This window comes from Salvelinus fontinalis, chromosome 37, assembly GCF_029448725.1.
Source record: "Salvelinus fontinalis isolate EN_2023a chromosome 37, ASM2944872v1, whole genome shotgun sequence".
NCBI classification, from domain to species: domain Eukaryota; kingdom Metazoa; phylum Chordata; class Actinopteri; order Salmoniformes; family Salmonidae; genus Salvelinus; species Salvelinus fontinalis.
This window is the reverse complement of record NC_074701.1, coordinates 134,208-158,730: the sequence shown is the minus strand read 5'-3', so window position 1 is coordinate 158,730 and position 24,523 is coordinate 134,208. Positions and strand designations below refer to the sequence as shown.

The following is a 24,523-nucleotide window of genomic DNA, read 5'->3' as shown; positions in this document are numbered from 1 at the left end:
ACTACGCTGACAGACACAGCAAACCTTCTTGCCACAGCTCGCATTGATGTGCCATCCTGGATGAACTGCACTACCTGAGCCACTTGTGTGGGTTGTAGACTCCGTCTCATGCTACCACTAGAGTGAAAGCACCGCCAGCATTCAAAAGTGACCAAAACATCAGCCAGGAAGCATAGGAACTGAGAAGTGGCCTGTGGTCACCACCTGCAGAACCACTCCTTTATTGGGGGTGTCTTGCTAATTGCCTATAATTTCCACCTGTTGTCTATTCCATTTGCACAACAGCATGTAAAATGTATTGTCAATCAGTGTTGCTTCCTAAGTGAACAGTTTGATTTCACAGAAGTGTGATTGACTTGGAGTTACATTGTGTTGTTTAAGTGTTCCCTTTATTTTTTTGAGCAGTGTATGATTAATGTATTGTTCGGTTCGCAGTGTGTACCGAACCGTACACCCTGTACCGAACGCTTCAACACGAATACATGTACGTTTCACCCCTAGTATATAGGATGAGGTAGGCAAGATATGTAAACATTATTAAAGTGACTAGTCATCCATTTATTAAAGTGGCCAATTATTTCAAGTCTGTATGTAGGCAGCGGCCTCTCTGTGCTAGTGATGGCTGTTTAACAGTCTGATGTCCTTGAGATAGCGGTCCCAGCTTTGATGCACCTGTACTGACCTCGCCTTCTAGATGGTAGCGAGGTGAACAGGCAGTGGCTCGGGTGGTTGTTGTTCTTGAACTTCCTGTGACATTGGGTGCTGTAGGTGTCCTCGAGGGCAGGTAGTTTGCCCCCGGTGATGCGTTGTGCAGACCACACCACCCTCTGGAGAGCCCTGCCGTTGTGGGCAGTACAGTTGCCGTACCAGGCGGTGATACAGCTCGACAGGATGCTCTCAATTGTGCATCTGTAAAAGTGTGTGAGGGTTTTAGGTGACAAGCCAAAGTTCTTCACCCTCCTGAGGTTGAAGAGGCGCTATTGCGCCGCCTTCACTACACTGTTTGTGTGGGAGAACTATTTCAGTTTGTCCGTGATGTGTACACTAAGGAACTTGAAGCTTTCCACCTTCCCCACTGCTGTCCCGTCGATGTGGATAAGGGGTGCTCCTTCTGTGGTTTCCTGAAGTCAACGATCTGTTTTGTTGGCATTGTTTCCCTGAAACCACACTCCTCACCTCCTCTCTGTAGGCCGTCTCGTCATTGTTGGTGACCAAGCCTACTACGATTGTGTCGTCTGCAAACTTGATTGAGTTGGAGGTGTGCATGGCCACGCAGTCATGGGAAAACAGGGAAAACAAGAGGGAGCTGAGCATGCACCCTTGTGGGACCCCTGTGTTGAGGATCAGCGAAGGGGTGATGTTTCTTACCTTCACCACCTGGGGGCTGCACGTCAGGAAGTCCAGGACCCAATTGCACAGGGCGGGGTTGAGACCCAGGGCCTCAAGTTTGATTGATGAGCTTGGATGGTACTATGGTGTTGAATGCTGAGCTGTCATCAACGAACAGCATTCTCACATAGGTATTCCTCTTGTCCAGATGGGATAGGGCAGTGTGTAGGGGATTGCATCGTCTGTGGACCTATTGGGGCAGTATGCAAAATGAAGTGGGTCTAGGGTGGAGGTGTATGGATCCTTGACTAGTCTCTCAAAGCACTTCATGATGACAGAAGTGAGTGCTATGGGGCGATAGTCATCCGTTACCTTGGCCTTCTTGGGTACAGGAACAATGGTGAAGCTTGTGGGGACTGATATAGGGAGAGATTGAATATGTCCGTAAACACACCAACCAGCTGGACTGCGCATGCTCTGAGGGCACTGCTAGGGATGCCGAATGGGTCATACACCTTGTGTCATAGCCGTTGAATTGCGACTCCACTTTGTCCCTATACCGACATTTCACTTGTTTGATTGCCTTGGAGGGAATAACTACACTGTTTGTATTCAGCCATATTCCCGGTCATCTTTCCATGGTTAAATGCGGTGGTTCGCACTTTGTTTGGCGATAATGCCACCATCTATCCACAGTTTCTGATTAGGGTAGGTTTTAATAGTCACAGTGGGTACAACATCTCCAATGCACTTCCTTATAAACTCACTCACAGAATCAGCGTATAAATCGATATTATTCTCTGAGGCTACCCGGAATATTTCGCGTGAACAGAAAAATCTTGAAGCGTGAATTCAGATTTCAACGCTGGTCTGACCATAGTTCTTATCACGGGTACATCCTGTTTGAGTTCCTGCCTATAGGACAGGATGAGGAAAATGGAGTCGTGGTCAGATTTGCCGAAGGGGTGCGGGGGAGGGCCTTGTATGCATCGCGGAAGTTAGAGTAGCAGTGATCGAGCGTATTACCCGCACGACTGCTACAATCAATATGCTGAATATGCTAACAAATTTCCTTTGTTAAAAATCACCAGCTACAATAAATGCAGCCTCAGGATATGGTTTCCAGTTTGCATAAAGTCCAGTGAAGTTCCTTGAGGGCCATTGTGGTATCGGCTTGAGGGAGGGGGGGGGGTATACACGGCTGTGACAATAACCGACGAGAATACTCTGGGGAGATAATATGGTCGGCATTTGATTGTGGAATTCTAGGTCAGGGGAACAAAAGGAGTTGAGTTCCTGTATGTTGTTATGATTACACCATGAGTCATTAATCATGAAGCATACACCCCCACCCTCCTCCTTCCCAGAGAGATGTTTATTTCTGTCGACGCGACGCATAAACCCAGGTGGCTGTACCGACCACGACAACATATCCCAAGAGAGCCATGTTTCCATGAAACAGACTGTTACAATCTCTGATGTCTCTCTGGAAAGCAACCCTTGCCCCCATTTCGTCTACCTTGTTGTCTAGAGACTGAACATTGGCGAGTAATATACTCTAAATCGGTGGGTGGTGTGCATGCCTTCGAAGCCTGACCTTGAGGCCACTCCATATACCTCTTCTGCGGCGACGTTGTTTTGAGTCGGCCTCTGGAATCAAATCAAATGCCCTGGGTGGTGGGGCGAACAAAGGATCCGCTTCTGGAAAGCCGTATTCCTGGCCGTAATGTTGGTAAGTTGGCGTCGCTCTGATATCCAATAGTTCTTCCCGGCTGTATGTAATAACACTTCAAGGTTTTCTGAGCTAACAGTTAAATAATACATAAAATAAAATACTGCATAGCTTCCCAAGGACTAGAAGCAAGGTGACCCTCTGTCGGCACCATCTTGCAAATCCAAGTCCAAAACAAATTCATGCCAACGCACAGTTCTATACAGAGCCATGATTGCATGTTACTCCCATCCCCAATTACTCAAGCAATCAGCAAAATTACCTTTACAAAGCGGACTTAACAACTAATGGACCGGCAGGGACTGTAAGGGGACCCACAAGCAAAAAAAATATATATATATATAAATAAAATAAAACTTGTATTATTTGCAGTTAAAATTTGTGTGGCTGTCCATGTCCATCAGCATGGTGTTACTTTTTTGTGGACCCCAGGAAGAGTAGATGCTGCTTCCGCAAAAGCTAATGAGAATCCGAATTTAAATTTTATAAAAAGTCACCTCCACCCCCCATACACACACAGTACATTCAGACGCCTTGACTTTTTCCACATTTTGTTACATTAAAGCCTTACTCTAAAATGGGTTAAATAAATACAAATCTCAATCTCCACACAATGCCCCATAATGACAAAGCAAAAACAGGTATAGAAATTTTGGCCAATGTATAAAAATAAAATAAATATTACATAAGTATTCAGGCCCTTAGCTATGAGACTCGAAAATGAGCTCAGGTGCATCCCGTTTCCATTGATCATGCTTTAGAGGTTTCTACAACTTGATTGGAGTCCACCTGTGGTAAAATGAATTGATTGGGCATGATTTAGAAAGGCACACACCTGTCTATATAAGGTCTCACAGTTGACAGTGCATGTCGAAGCAAAAACAAAGCCATGAGGTCAAAGGAATTGTCTTTAGAGCTCAGAGACAGGATTGTGTCAAGGCACAGATCTGGGGAAGGGTACCAAACATTTCTGCGGCCTTGAAGGTCCCCAAGAACACAGTGGCCTCCATCATTCTTAAATGGAAGCTTATAACCACTAAGACTCTTCCAAGAGCTGGCAGCCTGGCCAAACTAGGCAATCGGGGGAGAAGGGCCTTGGTCAGGGAGGTGGTCAATCTGACAGAGCTCCAGAGTTCCTCTGTGGAGATGGTTGTCCTTCTGGAAGGTTCTCCCATCTCTGCAGCACTCCACCAATCAGGCCTTTATGGTAGATTTACTGAGGAGTGGCTTCCGTCTGGCCAAAGGCACATGACAGCCCGCTTGGAGTTTGAAAAAAGACACCTAAAGACTCTCAGACCATGATAAACAAGATTCTCTTGTCTGATGAAGCCAAGATTGAACTCTGGACTGAATTCCAAGCGTCACATCTGGAGGAAACTGGCACCATCCCTACAGTGAAGCATGGTGGTGGCAGCATCGTGCTGTGGGGATGATGTTTTTCAGCAACCAGGAGACTAGTTAGGATCGAGGGAAAGATGAACGGAGGAAAGTACTGAGATCCTTGATGAAAACCTGCTCCAGTGCATTCAAGACAAGTCTCCGAATGTCCTTGAGTGGCCCAGCCAGAGCCCAGACTTGAACCCGATCGAACATCTCTGGAGAGACCTGAACATAGTTGTGCAGAGACGCTCCCCATCCAACTGGACAGCGCTTGAGAGGATCTGCAGAGAAGAATGGGAGAAACTCCCCAAATACAGGTGTACCAAGCTGGTAGCGTCATACCCAAGAAGACTGTAATCGCTGCCAAAGGTGCTTCAACAAAGTACTCAGAAAAGGCACTGAATACTTATTTCAGTTTATATAAAATTTGCAAACATTTCTAAAAACCTGTTTTTCTTTGTCATTAAGGGGAACAAACAATCAATTTTAGAATAATGTTGTAACATAACAAAATGTGGGGGGGGGGGATCAAGGGGTCTTAATACTTTCTGGATACACTGGATATATAACTAAATGTAGCATTTAACCATTTCACATTTTATCAAGACAGGAATGAACTGGCTCACTAAGACACAAAAAGTTAGGTAGGCCTACAGTGGCAACTCCTAACTTTAGGGAGCCATGTTAGAAATAATTACAGCTTTGCCATCCACACACTTCTGCACCTCTCTCCATTTAGCCTAACTCAAACTGCACCTATCATACAGAGGAAATGAGTCCTCTCCGATGATGGAAAACATTTCAGAGAGGTGGGCCAGCGGGACGAGGGAGAAGACCTGGGAGTGCACCCCAAATGTCACCCTATTCCTTATATAGTGCACTACTTTCTAACCAGAATCCTCTGGGCCCTGGTCAAAAGTAGTGCACTAAGTAAGGAATAGGGAGCCATTTCACAAGCAGCCCCGACATGACTTCCAGTGGGGGCTTTTTCTGAGAGGCGGAGTGGAACATGGCATAAGTCTTCATCTCTACTGTATCCGTTACATAGAGGTGTTGTAAACAGGTCTGCCCTGTCTGTGCGTATATCTGTGTTTAGGTTTATAGTACCCTACCAGGCTTTCCTGGTTCACTGTGTATCCACGGGCTTATATGAACAAGGATGTGGGCCTATTTTTACTGTGTCCCATATGGCACCCTATATAGTGCACTTATTTTGACCAGAGCTATGGCCACTGGTCAACAGTAGTGCACTACATAGGCAATAGGATTCCATTTCAAATCAAATGTTATTTGTCACATGCTTCGTAAACAACAGGTGTAAACTTAGTGGCATGTTTACTTATGGGCCCTTCCCAACAATGCAGAGTGGAAGAAAATATACAAATAATAGCACAAGGAATAAATACACAATAAGTAACAAATTGGCTATATCCACAGGGTACCATTAAGGTATATATGTACAGTGCCTTCAGAAAATATTAACACCTCTTGACTTTGTGTTTCAGCCTGAATTTAAAAATGTATTTAAATGTATGTTTTGTCACTGGCCTACACACAATACCCCATAACGTCAAAGGGGATTTCTGCTTTTAGAACATTTTGCAAATTAATTAAAGCATTTATGGCAAGCCTAAATAAGTTCAGGAGCAATGCTTAACAAGTCACATAATAAAGTTGCATGGACTCACCTGGTTTAAAAAAAATTGACTACCTCATCTCTGCAGTCCACACATACAGATAATTGTAAGGTCCCTCGTTCGAGCAGTGAATTTCAAAACAGATTCAACCAAAGACCTGGGAGGTTTTCCAGTGCCTTGCAAAGGGCACCTATTGGTAGATGGTAAAAATAAATAAGTAGACATTGAATATCCCTTTGAGCATGGTGAAGTTATTAATTCCACTTTAGATGGTACACCCAGTCACTACGAAGATACAGGCGTCCTTCCTAACTCAAAGTTACCGGAGAGGAAGGACTATGACTGTTAAGAGTTTAATGGCTGTGATATTATAAAACGGAGGATGGATCAACATTGTAGTTACTCCACAATAGTAAAAGAATTGACAGAGGGGAAAAGGAGGAAGCCTGTACAGAATACAAAATATTCCAAAACATGCATCCTGTTTGCAACAAGACACTACAGTAATACTGTAAAAAAATGTGGCAAAACAATTCACTTTTTGTCCTGAATACAAAGTGTTATGTTTGGGGCAAACGCAAACCACCAGATTACTAAGTACCACTCTCCATATTTTCAAGCATAGTAGTGGCTTCATTATGTTTCGGGTATGCATGCTTGTAATCGTTAAGGACTGAGGAGTTTTTCATGACAAAAGAAAATAAATTAGAGCTAAGCACAGGCAAAATCCTAGAGAAAAACCTGGTTCAGTCTGCATTTCACCAGACACTAGGAGATGAATTCACCTTTCAGCAAGACAATAACCTAAAAACCAAGGCCAAATCTACACTGGAGTTGCTTTCCAAGACAGTGAATGTTCCTGAGTGGCCGAGTTACAGTTTCGACTTCAGTCTATTTTAAAACATATGGCAAGACCTGAAAATGGAAGTCTAGCAATGATCAACAACCAATGAGGTTGAAGAAAGAAAAAAAAAGGGTAAATGTAGCAAAATCCAGGTGTGGAAAGCTCTTAGAGGCTTACCCAGAAAATCTCACAGCTGTAATCAATGCCATAGGTGCTTATACAAAGTTGACTCAGGGGTGTAAATACTTATGTAAATGAGATATGCATTTCATTTTCAATAAATTAGCCAAAATGTCTAAAAACATGTTGTTTTCACTGTCATTATGGGTTATTGTGTATAGATGGGTGAGAAATATATTTAATACATTTTGATATGTAGGGGCTAGACATTTTGGACATACCCAGAGAGAAAAGGACAGTCAGAAGCTGAAATATGAGCAGTTATACGTAGCACTTCCCTCACCTGATCAGCATTTATATGTATTAATCCACTCACTCAATGTTGTTCATTCATTACCATGTATCACTGTGGTGTGTCTCAGGATATCCTGCAATTGAACTGAGTGGAACTGAAGGGAGAGCTTGTGATAAATTGGCTCCATTCAGCCTCATTCATGAAAATTACAGCAAAAACGTCAGCTCCATTCATACGATTCAGAAGCAGGACAGAGAACGACTATATTCATAGGTGACTGCTCCCACCTGCTGCCCATATGGGGAACTTCATTTATTCATTATTTCTAGATAAATCATCTTTCATGAAAAGGACTGGGAGCAGAGGTTGTGCATCCTTACACGTATGCAACCTAGATCCTGAGGGGTGAAGATGTAGCCTAATATACACAATATTCTTGCACATTGTAAGCAAGCAAATGACCCAGCTGACATGAGATTCCAGCTTATTTAACCAATCAAAGATCATTCTCCACTGAATGCCCTCTTAATTTCCTGCCTTTAGACTTACCCGGTTTGGGGGTTGATTCTGGTCCTCTCCCGTCTGGAACAGACACTGGGTCTTTTCTAGCGGTTTCAAACTCGACTGGGGTGGTGTCTCCCTCCTCAGTCAGAATGGCTGTGACCACAGGACTCGCCACCTCAGGGTGACAGACTTTAGCAGGGCCATGCAGTCCTCCCTCCTCACACAGCGAGTCCATGGGCTCCCCTGAACAGCACAAAGCCAGTCAGATAGTACTGATACACAATCAGTAGGTATTAATACTGTACTACAGTGAGGTCTGAATGTAAAAGGTTAGCCTGGTTAAACCAGACAGAACACTCACCATTTTCACTTGTTCTGAGTGTTCAGTCTGGTTTAACCAGGCTAATACAGAGTAGGGATGGGCATGTGAAATGATTTCACTGTTCGAGTAGTCCAGTTAAATAATGTTAGAGTAAAGAATAAATGCCAGAATGTTCAATTCTAAACCATTGTTATCATTACATTTCATTATGATTTCAATTACGAAAACAAGTCCAATTTGCCCCCAGAAAACCTTCACATCCCTTGACTTTTTCCACATTTTGTTGTGTTACAAAGTGGGACTAAAATGGATGATCTTTTTTTGACAACAATCTACAAAAATATTCTAATGTCAAAGTAAAAGAATGTAACATTTGAAGAAAAAAAATAATAATAATGCCATATTTTGATGAAATAGGATAAGCATACCTTTTAAGCCCACGTACCCATTAAGGCCACTTCCATCTTTAGATTCAATTTTTTTTTTTTATCAACCTTTTCTGCAGTTAAATGTTTCAAACAATTAATCTGGTTGTTATGTTGATAAGTTTTTACTCTAAGCCAATCAGATGTTTAATTATTAAAGTTAAACAGCTGTGGAACATGTTTAAATGCATTTTCTTATTTTACTGTTATATTGTTACATAAATGTCAAATTTACAAAAATAGCATCTCTCGTAAGCTTAAAGGGTACAGCAGCACACATACTCTACAGAATGGGAAAAAATTAATATTGTTCAATACTAACTTTGCATAATATTATAGTCTATAGCGTATATTTATACACAAAATATTTTGTATTTTTCACCATAAATCACTTGTTCCAATTAAGCCTGGTTTGCATTGAAACATGTGGATGGTGTTGATATATCCCTGATATTCAATGAACACGAGCATACACTTTTTTTGTTCAGATTTATGTTATCTAAAACAAATTACAGCTATGCATATTATGCATCTAGCCATGGTGTCGTTACTAAGATTAGAAACCTCTGTACTCTCTCCAAGACGTTTTGAGTGGACAGGTAGGCATCGATGCAGAGAGAATAATGGATCAGGGTTGAGGGATAGAAGACCAAGTGGTGGACAGAAATGCAAACAAATGAGGGACAAGAAGATTACTATTGAGTGACGACTCATGCACTTTGTCATTGTTATTAAGGCTGGGCAATATCAGCTAAAAAATAAATAAATCAAAAATCAAAATTCACAATATCAAGAAAAATTCTCTAAATAAGAGTTGTACAATTAAAATGTCAAATACACTGCATTTCAAACATTTAGCAATAATCGAATGAATTCAGGATGGGAAAATGGCGCCGACAGACAGGGAAGCCGTGCTTCTAGCGCCTAAGCAACTTCTCATTATTTAGTTTGTGTTACTTCTTACACTAAGATCCAAGAAAATAGTATTATTACATTCAACCGGAAAGAACTTTTAGATATCAGAGCAGTGGTAACTCAACAGCATTCCGACCAGGAATATGACTTTCCTGAATTAGATTCTTTGTTCGTACCCCTCAGGGCAATTTAACTGATTCAAGAGGCTGCTCACAAAATACCGCTGGTGGAGAAGAGGTATTCGGAGAGGAAGAACGCACAACACCCGCCACTTCCAAGTATATTACTCGCTAACGTTCAGTCTCTGGATAATAAAGTTGACGAGCTCTGGGCGATGATCTCCTTCCAGAGAGAAATCCGGGATTGTAACGTTGTTTAGCAGAAACACGGCTCTCTTGGGATATACTGTCTGAGTCCGTAAAGCCAGTTGAGTTCTCAGTTCAGGGCGGGGGCTCCCGAAGTTCTACCAGAACATTGACTGTAGAACTCACTGAGAAAACATTGGACCACTGCTACTCAAATTTTCGAAATGCCTACAAGGCCCACCCCAACCCTCCCTTCGGCAAACCTGATCACGAGTCCATTTTGCGCCTCCCTTCCTATAGGCAAAAACTGACACAGGAAGTACCCATGCTAGTGACTACTCAACACTGGTCTGACCAATCGGAATACATGCTTCAAGAATGTTTTGATCACGCGGAATGGGATATGTTCCAGACAGCCTCAAAATAAGATCGCCGAATACACGGATATGGTGACTGAGTTCATCAGGACATGTATAGGAGATGTTGTACCCACTGTGACTATTAAAACCTACCAAACCCAGAAACCGTGGATAGATGGCAGCATTTGCACAAAACTGAAAGCGCATACCACTGCATTTTACCATGGCAAGGTGACTGGGAATATGGCCAAATACAAACAGTGTAGTTATTCCCTCCGCAAGTCAATCAAACAGACAAAATGTCAGTACAGAGACAGTGGAGTGGCAATTCTACGGCTCAGACAAGACTTGTGGCAGGGTCTACAGACAATCAAGGACTACAAAGGAAAACCAGCCACGTCGGACACCGATGTCTTGCTTCCGGATAAGCTAAACACCTTTTGCGCCTGCTTTGAGGACAACACAGTGTCACCTAACAGCTACAAAGGACTGTGGGCTCTCATTCTCCGTGACCGACATGAGTAAGACATTTATTAAGCGTGTTAACCATCGCAAGGCTGCCGGCCCAGATGTCATCCCTAGCCGCATACTAAGACCAGTGTGTTTACGAACATATTCAAATCTCTCCCTATCCCAGTCTGCTGTCCCCACATGCTTCAAGATGGCAACCATTGCTTTCTTGGGTACAGGAACAAAGGTAACTATTGCCCCGTAGCACTCACTTCTGTCATCCTGAAGTGCTTTGAGAGACTAGTCAAGGATCATGTCACCTCTACCTTACACCCTATATCCACTTCAATTTGCTTACAGCCCCAATAGATCCACAGACAATGCAATTGCACTGCACACTGCCCTATCCCATATGGACAAGAGGAATATCTATGTAAGAACACTGTTCATTGACTATAGCTCAGCATTCAACACCATAGTACCATCCAAGTTCATCATTAAACATGGGACCCTGGGTCTAAATCACGCCCTGTGTAACTGGGTCCTGGATTTCCTAACGGGCCGCCCCCAGGTGGTGAAGATAAGAAACACCTTCGCGTCGCTGATCCTCAACACAGGGGCCCCACAAGGGTGCGTGCTCAGCCCTCTCCTGTACTCCCTGTTCACCCATAACTGTATGACCACGCACGCCTCCAACTCAAATCATCAAGTTTGCAGACGACAACAGTAGTAGGCCTGATTAGCAACAATGACGAGACAGCCTACAGGGAAGAGGTGAGGTCCCTGGGAGTGTGGTGCCAGGAAATTAACCTCTCACTCAACGTCAACAAAACGAGCTGATCGTGGACTTCAGGAGACAGCAGAGGGAGCACCCCACTATCCACAAGACCGCAGTGAAAGTTAAGTTCCTCGGCTTACACATCACAGAGAAACTGAAATAGTCCACCCACACAGACAGTGTGGTGAAAAAGGTGCAACAGCGCCTCTTCAACTTCAGGAGGCTGAAGAAATTTGAGAGCATCCTGTCGGGCTGTATCACCGACTGGTATGGCAACTGCACCGCCCGCAACCGCAGGGATCTCCAGAGGGTGGTGCGGTCTGCTTAATGCATCACCGGGGGCAAACTACCTGCCCTCCAGGACACCTAGAGCACCCAATGTCACAGGAAGGCCAAAAAGATCATCAAGGACAACAACTACTTGTTAGATATTACTGCACTGTTGGAGCTAGAAACACAAGCGTTTCACTACACCCCCAATAACATCTGCCGAATGTGTATGTGACCAATAAAATTTGAGTTTGATGTTATACCTAGGCTAAATATACGCCTTCCACAACCATAAGACCCACTAATAATTGTATTTTTGCAATAGCCACTGACCTGGCTTTCAAGACTATGAAAATTCCCTTTAAAAAAAAAAAAGTACCTGGAACCAATGCATAATGCACATTCACAAATAATTCCTAACTTCTTGTAGCAGGCATTAGGCTATAGAAACATCTCAAGCCCACGTGCTAGTGGCCTCTCGAGTGGCGCTGCGTTACTACTATAGATCCTGGTTTGATACCGGGCTGTGTCACAGCCAGCCACGACCGGGAGAACCATGAGGCGATGCACAATTGGCCCAACGTCGTCCGGGTTAGGGGATGGTTTGGCCAGCTGGGATGTTCTTGTTCCATCGCGCTCTACCGACTCCCGTGGCGGGCCAAGCGAATGATCACTGACACAGTCACCAGGTGTACGGTGTTTCCACCGACATTGGTGCGGCTGGCTTCCAGGTTAAGTGCGCATTGTGTCAAGAAGCAGTGTGGCTTGGCGGGGTAGTTAGATGGATATGACCAATTGGATATGACGAAGTTGGGAAGTTAATAAAAAGCCCACATGCTAGTGATTGCCCAGCTAATATTTATATTTCAAGTTTAGCCAACATGGATCTATTTGCTAGTTAAAAGTTGAACAGTTGAATTGTTAGGAACACACCCTTCTGTCTGTCTCCAACTGTTTGAAAAGCATGTTAGCCTGTCAACTTTGTTCAGATGTTGAAATCAAGCGGCCTACTTTCTCAGAATTAGAACTAATTGCCAGTTCCATATAATTGTGTTTTATGCTTATTGCACATTTATAAAACACAGATTAGACAGCTAGCATAAGTCTTCAGCTAAAATGCTGCTAGTGGTACATGGTACCCCAATGCAGAGCGTGACAAAATTCATTTTCCAAAATCTATGTTCATTGATAGTCTCGTTTGAGTAGTGTCTGCTCTGAGTGCAGTTTGAGTAGGTGAGGAATAAAAAGGCTATCTTGAGAAAAGTTAACTTCTCCTCTATTACAGTAAAAATAATGTCTCAGTGTGTTTGTGTCCATATGACCGAATCCATTGGACCAAACCTCAAATAGCGAGTTGAAATCACTTGTCAGAGAGGAAGATGTGCTCAACTTTGTTGACGTGAGAGGGACTTGGTGTGCGTAAACAATAGAGGAAGAGGCGAAAGCAAAAATGTCCAAAATAAGTTCAATACATTTATACAGGCTTATTTTGGACCTAAGCTTGTCGCCTGCCTTTGGGACAACGACTCCCACCATTATGGCGAAGACATGCATCTTTTCATTATATACAGATCTCTGGTGTAAATGGGGCGGTGCACAGAAGGAGAGAAAGAGACGAGACCAAAAATACAAGAATAAAAACAGACAAAACCTCCAAAAAACTAAAAATGGCAAAACCTCAATTCTTGCGATGCAGACATTGGGGAATGTTGAGCAAAAACATACATTTGAATTAATTTGATATGTCACCCAGCCCTTGTTGTCTTTCTTTAATCCAGGCGATTCCGTTTTTTGTCCACCACCTGTACTTTATTAATACAACAGTAGAGGGGGAGATTTGAAACAGTCTGCAGAAAAGCTTTAGGAAGACAAGTTAAACGAATTAACAAGAATAGCAGTACAGCAAATGTGATTCAGCTTTTTTTTTAATGGTCTTTGTGCTAGGCATCTTATACACAGAGGGCCGATGTGGGTTGAGGTTTTCGTTCTAACTAAGGAAGGAAGAAGGAAGTCTATAAGTTTGTTAATTTAAAATCAGGTGTGTACTGGTTGGCAAGAACAAAAGCCTAAGTCCACATTGATCTGTAGATACGGTTGGACACCCCCCCCCCCTTATTATGAGCGCTATTTTCATGATGAATACCGTAATTTCCGGACTATAAGCCGCTACTTTTTTCCCACGCTATGAACCTTGCGCTTTATACAATGACGCGGCTAATTTATGGATTTTTCCCGCTTTCACAAATTCATGCCGCCAAAAAACTGAGCACCGTCACATAATGTGAAGTAAATCGAGCGCGCTCAAACTTTCCATTATTCTGATTACGGTAGTCATTTTGTCACCCTCATCATGGCAAAGACACGGAGAAATGCATATGATGCAGCTTTCAATTTGAAGGCGATCGATCTGGCTGTTTGAAAAAGAAATAGAGCTTCTGCACGGGAGCTTGGCCTTAATGAGTCGATGATAAGACGTTGGAAACAGCAGCGTGAGAAACTGACTTGAGAAACTGCAAAAAGACAACAAAAGCTTTCAGAGGAAAGAAAAGCAGATGGCCCGAACTAGAAAATGGATTGGATGACAAGTGGGGAGAAATCCTTTTCTAAAACGGGCCGCATGCGAAGAGCGACTTATGGTCAAGTCTGCCAGTGGGTCCTGACAGAGTGGAGCTGCTGCGTATTGAAGAGGGCAGCATAAGCTCAGCGGGGAATTTGCCTCCGGATGAAAGTGAGGAGAGCACAATGAAAACGATCCAACATCGGATGAAGCAATTCTGAGGCTATTCAACTCCGACACCAAAGGAGATGACTTCAGTGGTTTCAGTGCACAGGAGGAAGATAGTGACCAAGGACTTTCTTGGTAGGCTACTGTTTACTACTATTTAAAAAAAAAAAATGTTACAAGCCTGTTTCGTTAAAGCCTATTTATTTTTGTTACAAGACGTGTTTCGTTTAAAGGCTGTGTAAAGTTAATTTGTTTCAATGTACAGGTAGGCACCTGCGGCTTATAGACACGTGCGGCTTACTTTATGTACAAAATACTTTTTTTTTTTAAATTCAGTGGGTGCGGCTTATATTCAGGTGCGCTTAATAGTCCAGCAATTACGGTAGTAATGATCAGTTTATTTTAACTTTAAGGGAGATTGAATTTTATATAAAATGTCAGTTTTGAACATTTGGAAATTAATTTATTTGGAAGACTCATGGGCTCAGTACCCATTAAGACGAGTTGACTTTTCACATATTTTATCAAATATTTTCATATCTTCACAAGTCATTATCGCCACTTTTCTTACAGAAATGTAGACAAAACGCATATATTAGATTTGATAAAAAAGTATTACTCGCAAGTGAATGAATACTGACGTCAATGGGAGGATCTAAACATTTAACTTTGCACACATTGACCCCTGCCCACGATCTGCACTGAGGAGTACTTGGTTTGAGTGCTCATGCCCATCCCTAGAACAGAGCAGCCTACCACATGTAATTGATGTCGTTTACTAAAGACAGCTTCGCATAATTATTTTACGAAAGCAAATTTCCTCACCATCGCCCTGTTCCGTTGGCATCTCCCCTTTAGACAGAAACTTGCTCATCTTCTTCAGGATCTTCTTGTGGGTTTTAGATGGCTGAAAGTTCAAGGCGTGACACCTACAAACCATGTATTAGTGTGTTAGTGAACCATTAGTACATGGCTTACAACTGAGTAAAGGGTCATCTGGGTCATGTTCATTAGGCATCAAACAGAAAACAGATTGAAATAGACTACCCAAACTAAATAGACTACCCAAACGTGTCAAATAAGAAACACTTGCTTTCGTTTTTCTTTTGAAAACATTTGTGCATTTTGGTACGGTGTGCACTGTTAGGTTCTAAATAGAGAAAAAAATAAAAATGGACAACGAGGAAAAGTTCAACGTTTATTCACCCAGTGGGCCAGACAGCTGAACAGACAAAGACATGTTCCCCCCCAGCACAAGCATTTACACCCGACTTTAGGCGGAGTCTCCTCCTTTTCTCTAAACATGACATCTTTATTGCTAGGCAGGAAGTTAAGTGATGCGAGTAAACTGTTCCTTCTCCCTTAATGTGACCGGACCTCAGCACCCACTCTTCACTAATCCACAGCTATCGACCCTTATCAGTAACCGCAACCATGTGACTGCCTTTCCCTTACTTTGTAACATTTCAAGCCGCTGGCTCACCACATACCTACAGATAACCATTCACTTCTGGTGTAGCAAGTATTTCAAAATCACAACCCAACAACTGAAACCAGACTGTGGCACTTCTGCATCCATAGGATACCGGATGTCTTACAATAAGATGTTCTGCATTCCCCCCTCTCCCGCTCCCTCTGTAAGATGAATACGGATATTTCAAGTTTACACGTCAGAAGCCATCAGCACTAATGAATACGACACCAGTTTGAGCTAGGTTGATGTGAGTCTTTTTGATAATAGGCTATCTTTACCTGATGGTGTACTGTGGACAGCAGGTCTTGTTCATGATGGGCTTGTAAACATACTTCCCGCTTCTGTAGAAGTAACAGACAAGGAAGTATAACAAATGAGCACATGCAGTGGGCATTTAAACTACTACAGATAAGGAATGTATATACACAACTACAGATAAGCAATGTGACAGTTGTACACCCATAAATATGTTAGCATGGAGGGCTATGTTGCTGCTGTGTCAAAACGTGTAGAGACTACTGGCCTGGAGGACACGTGTGTGTGGCATTATAAAGCTCAGAATCTGACTTACCGTCTCCATCCTCTGTCTATGAGATCCTGGTAGTCTTGTACTGTCATGGCGTGGGACCACATCCCTGCATAAAAACACAGGCAGGAGGAGCAGACATGAAATGGGGCAAATCCACAATAGCGGATTTACGCTGACTTGACTTTTCACTTTAAAATGATAAAATGTCTTCCAAACAAAAACCATTGATTTCAGAAAAAGAACCATACTTTGAACAATTCACACAAATTTCATAAAGACACATTTACTGGAAGAACTGTGCAGATGCAAAGTTTGGTAACAGAATTAGGGTCAAAACTTAACACGACCACGTTTCCTCCCAAAAAGATCTGCTCCGAATTAAGATTCAAAGATGTCTGCAGAAAGAATGTGGTCTGAGCTATGACATGACACCTTCAGTTTGAAGAAACATATGTTGGTTATTGAACTACAGAGGGAAGGGGATTCACGGTCACGGAATAACTTGGAATAATGTTTATTACGCGTTCACAATTATTCCTGCACAATTGAACAGTAATTCATCCTAAAGGAATTGTTATTTCTTGCCCACCCATCCACTTAACGCCACCGCTCACCCAATTTCCCCATCTACCCTCTCACCCAAAACCCCACCCTCCCATATGGACAGGGAAAGAGCAGACAAATCCAAAGCACAAGAAACGTAGGAAAAACAAATAATTGTAATAGAAACCAATGATGAAAATAAGTACAATTATTCAAACACTGATATTAAACTACACACACACACGTATACATTAGTGGTACATTTAAATTTATTCATTTATCAATCATTATTTTCCTACGTCTACTGAACAAAAATAAAAACGCAACATGCAACAATTTCAAATCCTTTACGGACATACAGCTCATAAAGAAATCAGTCAATTGAAATAAATTCATTACACCCTAAATCTATGGGTTCCACATGACTGGGAATACAGATATGCATCAGTTGGTCACAGATACCTTAAAAAAGGTAGTCGTGTGGATCAGAAAACTAGTCAGGAATCTGTTGTGACTACCATTTGCCTCATGCAGCGTGACATCTACTTCGCATAGAGTTGATCAGGCTGTTCATTGTGGCCTGTGGAATGTTGTCCCAGTATTCAATGGCTGTGCGAAGTTGCTGGATATTAGCGGGAACCTGAACACGCAGTCGTACACCTCGATCCAGAGCATCCCAAACATGCTCAATGGGTGACATGTATTGTGAGTATTACATTACATTGCATTCCACAAGGAAACTGACAGGCTGACCACCTGTTACGCGAGTGCAGCAAGGAGCCAAGGTAAATTGTTAGCTAGCATTAAACTTATCTTATAAAAAACTATCTTTACATAAACACTAGTTAACGTAGTAGTGTCAACCATATGTAGTTACCTAGCTTGTCCTGCGTTGCATATAATCAATGTGGTGCCTGTCAATTTATCATCGAATCACAGCCTAGTTCGCCAAACAGGGGATGATTTAACAAAAGCTCATTCGGGAAAAAAGCACAATCGTTGTACGAATGTACCTAACCATGAACATCAATGCCTTTCTTAAAATCAATACACAGAAGTATATTTTATTTTTTTTATCTGCATATTTAGTTAAGAAATTCATGATAGCAGGCTATATTAACTAGAGAAATTGTGTCACTTCTCTAATGCAGAGTCAGGGTATATGCAACAGTTTGGGCAGCCTGGCTCGTTGCAAACTAATTTGACAGATTTTTACATAATTATGACATAACACTGTAGGTTGTGCAATGTTACAGCAATATTTAGACTTAGGGTTGCCACCCGTTCGATAAAACAGAGCGGTTCCATATTTCAATTATAGTTTCCGGATTTGACCATATTAATGACCAAGGGCTCACATTTGTGTTTATTATATTATAATTAAGTCTATGATTTAATATTTGATAGAGCAGTCTGACTGAGCGGTGGTAGGTAGCAGCAGGCTCGTAAGCATTCATTCAAACTTTACTGCGTTTGCCAGCAGCTCTTAGCAATGCTTGAATCACAGCGCTGTTTATGACTTCAAGCCTATCAACTCCTGAGATTAGTACTGCCAGCCTAAAGTGCCTATTAGAACATCCAATAGTCAAAGGTATATCAAATACAAATGGTAGAGAGAAAGTCAACGTTAATTCCTACTATAAACTACCACCTAAAACTTCTTAACTGGGAATATTGAACCACCAGCTTTCATATGTTCTGAGCAAGGAACTTAAACGTTCTTTTTTTACATGGCACATATTGTACTTTTAATTTCTTCTCCAACACTCTTTTTGCATTTTTAAAACAAATTGAGCATTTTCATTATTTATTTGAGACTAAATTGATTTTATGAAGTTAAAATTTAAACATTTTTTAAAAAAGTGTTAATTGAGTATTGTTGTAATTATTACACACACGCGGCCGATTAATCGCTATCGGCTTTTATTGGCCCCTCCAATAAATCGGTATCGGTGTTGAAAAATCATAAATCAGTCAACCTCTAGTCATATAAAAAAGGTCCCACAGTTGACCATGCATGTCAGAGCAAAAACCAAGCCACGAGGTCAAAGGACTTGCCCGTAGAGCTCAGATCTGGGGAAGGGTACCAGAACACAGTGGCCTCCATGATTCTTAAATGGAAGAAGTTAGAAACCACCAAGACTCTTCCTAGAGCTGGCCGCCTGAGCAAATCTGGGGAGAAGGATCTTGGTCGAAACACACCAAGACAGTCGTGAAGAGGGCACGACACCACCCTTCCCCCTAAGAAGACTGAAAAGACTTGGCATGGGTCCCCAGATCCTCAAAAAGCTAGTTGCACCGTCAAGAGCATCCTGATTGGTTGCATCACCGACCAGTATGTCAGCTGCTCGGCATCCGACAGTAAAGTATAGAGGGTAGTGCGTACGGCCCAGTAAATCACTAGGGCAAAGCTTCCTGCCATCCAGGACCTCTACACCAGGCGGTGACAGACGAAGGCCCTAAAAATTGTATAAGTCCAGCCACCCTAGTGGTTGTAGCTGTACCAGAGAGCTAAGTCTAGGTCCAAAAGGCTTCTTAACAGCTTCTACCCCCAAGCCATAAGACTACTGAACAATTAATAAAATGACCACCCGGAATATTTGCATTGACCCCCACCCCTCCATTTCTTTTTACACTGCCTCTACGCATAGTCATTTTAACCCTACCAACATGTATAAATTACCTCAACTAACCTGTACCCCCGCACATTGACTCAGTAGCTGTACATATTATTGTGTTCATTTTTTAAATGTACTTCATTTAGTAAATATTTTCTTAACAGAAGTGACCTCATCATATTAGTTTTCATAAACTATTAAAACGCTGCTGAAAAAGATCCTAAGGGAAACACTGCAACTGATAGCTGGAAGGACTAGGCTACATTATCCTGAGTAGTCATAGCGCTACTGTCGTTATGGAAAGCATCACCTACCCAACAGGCACACATGATCACCAACACTATTCAGGTGTGACAGTAACAAAAGGCTTTCTATGAGAGAGATGTTCAGAGGCGGAGGACGTGAGTGTTTTTGTACATAGGCTGTTTATTGTGTCGCAGTCAGATATCAATCACGGCTGATTGAAAGACTTGTTTGTTTAGGCCTATCAAGAAGAACAGGGCTGGTTAAAACCATTCTATGTGCAGCAACAGTTTGAGACCACTGGTGCATATCATCACAAAACATAATATTTTTCCACATTAATGAATAAACAATTATGAACGTTCAGAAGCTTTTTTAAATACCTTTGCCTAGTCTTGAAATGTTCAGAGTACATGGATGGGAGTTACTGCTTCCAAATGAAAATTGGAGTTAGTGGGTACTTAGAAGAATCTCAAATATATATATTGATTTGTTTAACACTTTTTGGGTTACTACAAATGATTCCATGTGTTATTTCTTAGTTTATAGAATAATAGTGAAGACAACCAATGTAAAAAAGAAAGAAAAACCCTGAAAATGGTGTAGGTGTGTCCAAACCTTTGACTGGTACAAACCCTTGACTTTTTCCAAATTTTATTACGTGACAGACTTGGATTAAAATGTTGTTTTTCCCCCCCGCTCAATCTATACACAATACCCCATAATGACAAAGCAAAAAACAGTTTTGATTTCCCCCCCCCCCCCAAAAAAAGAAAAAAACCTTAATATCATATTTACATAAGTATTGAGACCCTTTACTCCATACTTTGTTGAAGCACCTTTGGCAGCGATTACAGCCCCGAGTCTTCTCGGTTATGTTACACACTTGACACACCTGTATTTGGGGAATTTCTCCCATTCTTCTCTGCAGATCCTCTCAAGCTCTATCAGGTTGGAAGCGTTGCTGCAAAGCTACTTTCAGGTCTCCAGAGATATGTTTCTTACTATTAATAAATTTGAAATAATTATAAAAACCTGTTTTTTTGCTTTGTCATTATGGGTTATTGTCATTAGAGTGGTGATAAAAAATTATTAAAACCATTTTAGAATAAGGCTGTAATGTAACAAAAGGTGAAAAAAGTCAAGGGACCTGAATGCTTTACCGAATGCACTGTATGTTACTCCAAATCATAAAGACATGTTCATTGCAAATTATATGCCTTTGCTCACAAAGATTAAACAAGACTTGGTTAACTTAACTTCTTATGGATGCAGGGGCAGTATTGAGTAGCTTGGATGAAAGGTGCACAGAGGTGCCCATATTAAACAGCCTGCTCCTCAGTCCCAGTTGCTAATATATGCATATTATTCATATTGGATAGAAAACACTCAAGTTTCTAAAACAGTTTGAATTATGTCTGTGAGTATAACAGAACTCATATGGCAGGCAAAAACCTGAGAAGTTCCACTTCCTGTTTGAATTGTTTCTGAGGTGGCAGATTTTCAACCAAGCTCTCAATGAAATTACAGCGAGATATGGATGAGTTTTCACTTCCTACAGCTTCCACTAGATGTCAACAGTACTTTGTCTGATGACTCTAATGTGAAGGGGGGCCGAAGGAGACAGGAATGAGTAATCACTGCCACGAGCTGATCACGCATTCACCATGGGCCTTCACATGAGGACGTCCGTTCCACCGCTCTTCTGAAGTCAATCTAATTCTCCGGTTGGAACGTTATTCAAGATGTATGTTAACAACATTCTAAAGATTGATTCAGTACATCGTTTGACATGTTTCTACTGACTGGTATGGAACTTTTGGCCATTTCGTCACGTTATAGTGGAGGCGCTTTGTGACTTTGGAATTGTTTACCAAAGGCGCTAACCAAAGTAGCTAATTGGACATAAATAACGGACATTATGGAACAAATCAAGCATTTATTGTGGACCTGGGATTCCTAGGACTGCATTCTGATTAAGTTCATCAAAGGTAAGGAAACATTTATCATTTATTTTCTGGTTTCTGTTGACCCCAACATGGCGGCTAATTTGGCTATTGTTCTGAGCTCAGTCTCAGATTATTGCATGATTTGCTTTTTCCGTAAAGCTTTTTTGAAATCTGACACAGCGGTTGAATTAAAGACCCTTGCTCCCTTTCGGTCTCAACGTAGACTTTGATCTGAAGCCATTCTTGTGACTTTGCCATTGTAATTGTTTGTAAGCTTGTGTAGTCTAAAATTAATCTATGATTGTATGCTATCCTTTGTATGCTGCTCTTTGTATGCCATTTTAATATTTGAGAATTAACCAATGATATTAGGCCACTCTTGGCCATGATTACAGACACCTGTGTGTCTTTTGACACTATATAAAATTTGTGTTTGTGATTATACTCTGATGAAGACAGCTTGGCTGTCGAAAAACGTTGGTAATTACATTTTTGCATCTGAGCTCCTAGAGTGTGCGGTTCTCCTTTATTTTAAACTGGTCTACCCTACCAAACACTTTTTGACAGAATTAATGTCATCAGGATGAATATCCTTCCTCTGCTAAAATGGCTATTCCAAAAGATCCCCTGCCATCTGTTCTTTTTTCAAAAATTAATTCCAACCTAAATATATCTGGAACAATAAGAAAACCGAGAACCAAATCTACAAAATGAATTAAGCCTAAGAGTTTAGGAGGGCTCTTTGCAAATCTGCAACTATATTACTGGTCTTCTCAGATCAAGCATATGATTAGTTGGTGCCTAAAAGACGCCACTCAAATTTGGGTTGGGATGAAATCAATAGCATGTCATCCAAGAGCAATAGCTTCCTAACCATTTAAGAATAGCTTTGAAAAGATCCAGCCCTTATCTGACTATTATACAGTACATAAGATGCAAGGAGGTACTTGCAGATTCCAGACCATATATCACTCTGATCACCGATTGCACTTAATCCAGAATTTCCCCCCGAAAAACAAGTATTGGACTTCTGGACTGGGTATTTAAAAATGTTTATGTAAACTTTATTTAACTAGACAAGTCAGAAAAAAACAAATTCTTAGTTACAATGACGCCCAAACCCAGACGACACCGGGCAAATTGTGTGCCGCCCTACGGGACTCCCAATCACAGGCGGATGTGATACAGCCTGGATACGAACCAGGGACTTTAGTAACACCTCTTACACAGAGATGCAGTGCATTAGACCGGTGCGCAACTCAGGTATTACTGACCTTACGCCTTTAATTACTCAGGACACTTAAATCATTCCAACAGAAAAACAGTTTGATTTAGCCAACAAAGAGGTTTTAAGTACCTACAATTTAGACACTTCATGGAGGGTCAGAAGAATGTCGATAAACTAAGATTTCAAATTACTGAAGTTAAAAAAACTATTTACGAATCCTAACTGTTTGGAGAGGTTTAATCTCCGATTTACAGTTGAAGTCGGAAGTTTACATAAACTTAGTTAATGACTCCAACCTTGTTTTTCAAATCACACAGAATTTTTTTTATTTTTTTTTATAACGTGCCCAACGTAAACAGACATTTTCTCTGGCCCAGATTGTAGAAAATGCATATAATTTACAGATTATGATAGAAAACACTCCAACGTTTCCAAAACATTGTCTGTGAGCATAATAATACTTATTCTGCATTTGAAAACCTGAGAAGATGTAACCCGGGAGTGATATATATATATTTTTTTTAATCTGTGTTTCCTGTCCCGTCTATCCTCCATTTAAAGGGGTATCAACCAGATTCCTTTTCCAATGGCTTCCTCAGGCTGTGACCAGGCTTTAGACATAGTTTCAGGCTTATATTTTGAAAAATGAACGAGAATTTTCAAAAGTAGTCCGGTGTCCTCTGAATGTTTCCTGTGCGCGAGAGAGGGGCACCCCATATTCCTTTTGTCTCTTAATGAATAGGTCATGGTCCAGTTGAAATATTATCGATTATGTTTGTTAAAAACAACCTAAGGATTGATTATAAAAAACATTTGACATGCTTCTACGACCATTACGGATACTTTTTGGAATTTGTCGAATGGAACACGGCTTTGGTTTTCTGAACATAATGCGCAACACAAATGGTGTTTCTTTGTGATAAAAGTAATATTTATCGAACAAAAATAACATTTGTTGTGTAACTGAGAGTCTGTGTATGATCTTATTCTTCATATCTCAGACACATTTGCTTGACTAGTTATAGCCATAGAACCTGGTTGGTTAGCTACCTACAGATTCATGCAGGGTAGTAACATCATGAGTAGTGATTATGGTCCATTGTTTAGCTAGCTAGTTGTCTCAACAAAAGACTCCTAAATTAGACAAAGTATTTTTATTTCAAATTACTGTAACGTCATTCATTGGGATTCATTATTTACCTAGCTACATTTCTTAACAAAAGATTCTCATCTTAGTGTGCCAGAGCGCAGAATAACAATTTTTGAATGCTCAACCCCCGTTGAATATGTACGGTGTCAGTAAACGTTGGCAACAAAGTGTAATTCAATTGTTGCCAGAAGCACATTTACAGTCACCAACGCTCTGGATAACATGAAAACTGCCTAACCAACTCTGCTAGGGCGAGTAAAATGGTCAAAGCAGGGTGTTCTTCCAGACACATAATGAGTAGCTAGCCAATGTTAGCTAGTTAGCTTGGGTGCTTGACTGTCGTTGTGAGGTCAGAGCTTTCGGAACAACCCTATTGGCCAGAGCGATCAACCCTTAAAA

At 41.4% G+C, this 24,523-nt stretch overlaps 1 protein-coding gene across 3 annotated transcripts in view; it reads right to left on the bottom strand.

Annotated features, from left to right (window-relative positions):
* LOC129835960 (arginyl-tRNA--protein transferase 1) overlaps positions 1 to 24,523 on the bottom strand; it is a 174,575-nt gene that overhangs the window by 146,978 nt on the left and 3,074 nt on the right. For all 3 annotated transcript variants that reach the window (XM_055901655.1, XM_055901654.1, XM_055901656.1), the window contains exons 2-5: positions 16,436 to 16,499; positions 16,143 to 16,205; positions 15,216 to 15,319; positions 7,887 to 8,084 (exon numbers count right to left, since the gene is read on the bottom strand). In XM_055901655.1, coding sequence (XP_055757630.1) covers positions 7,887 to 8,084; positions 15,216 to 15,319; positions 16,143 to 16,205; positions 16,436 to 16,499 — 429 coding nt within the window. The remainder of the gene's footprint in view (positions 1 to 7,886; positions 8,085 to 15,215; positions 15,320 to 16,142; positions 16,206 to 16,435; positions 16,500 to 24,523) is intronic.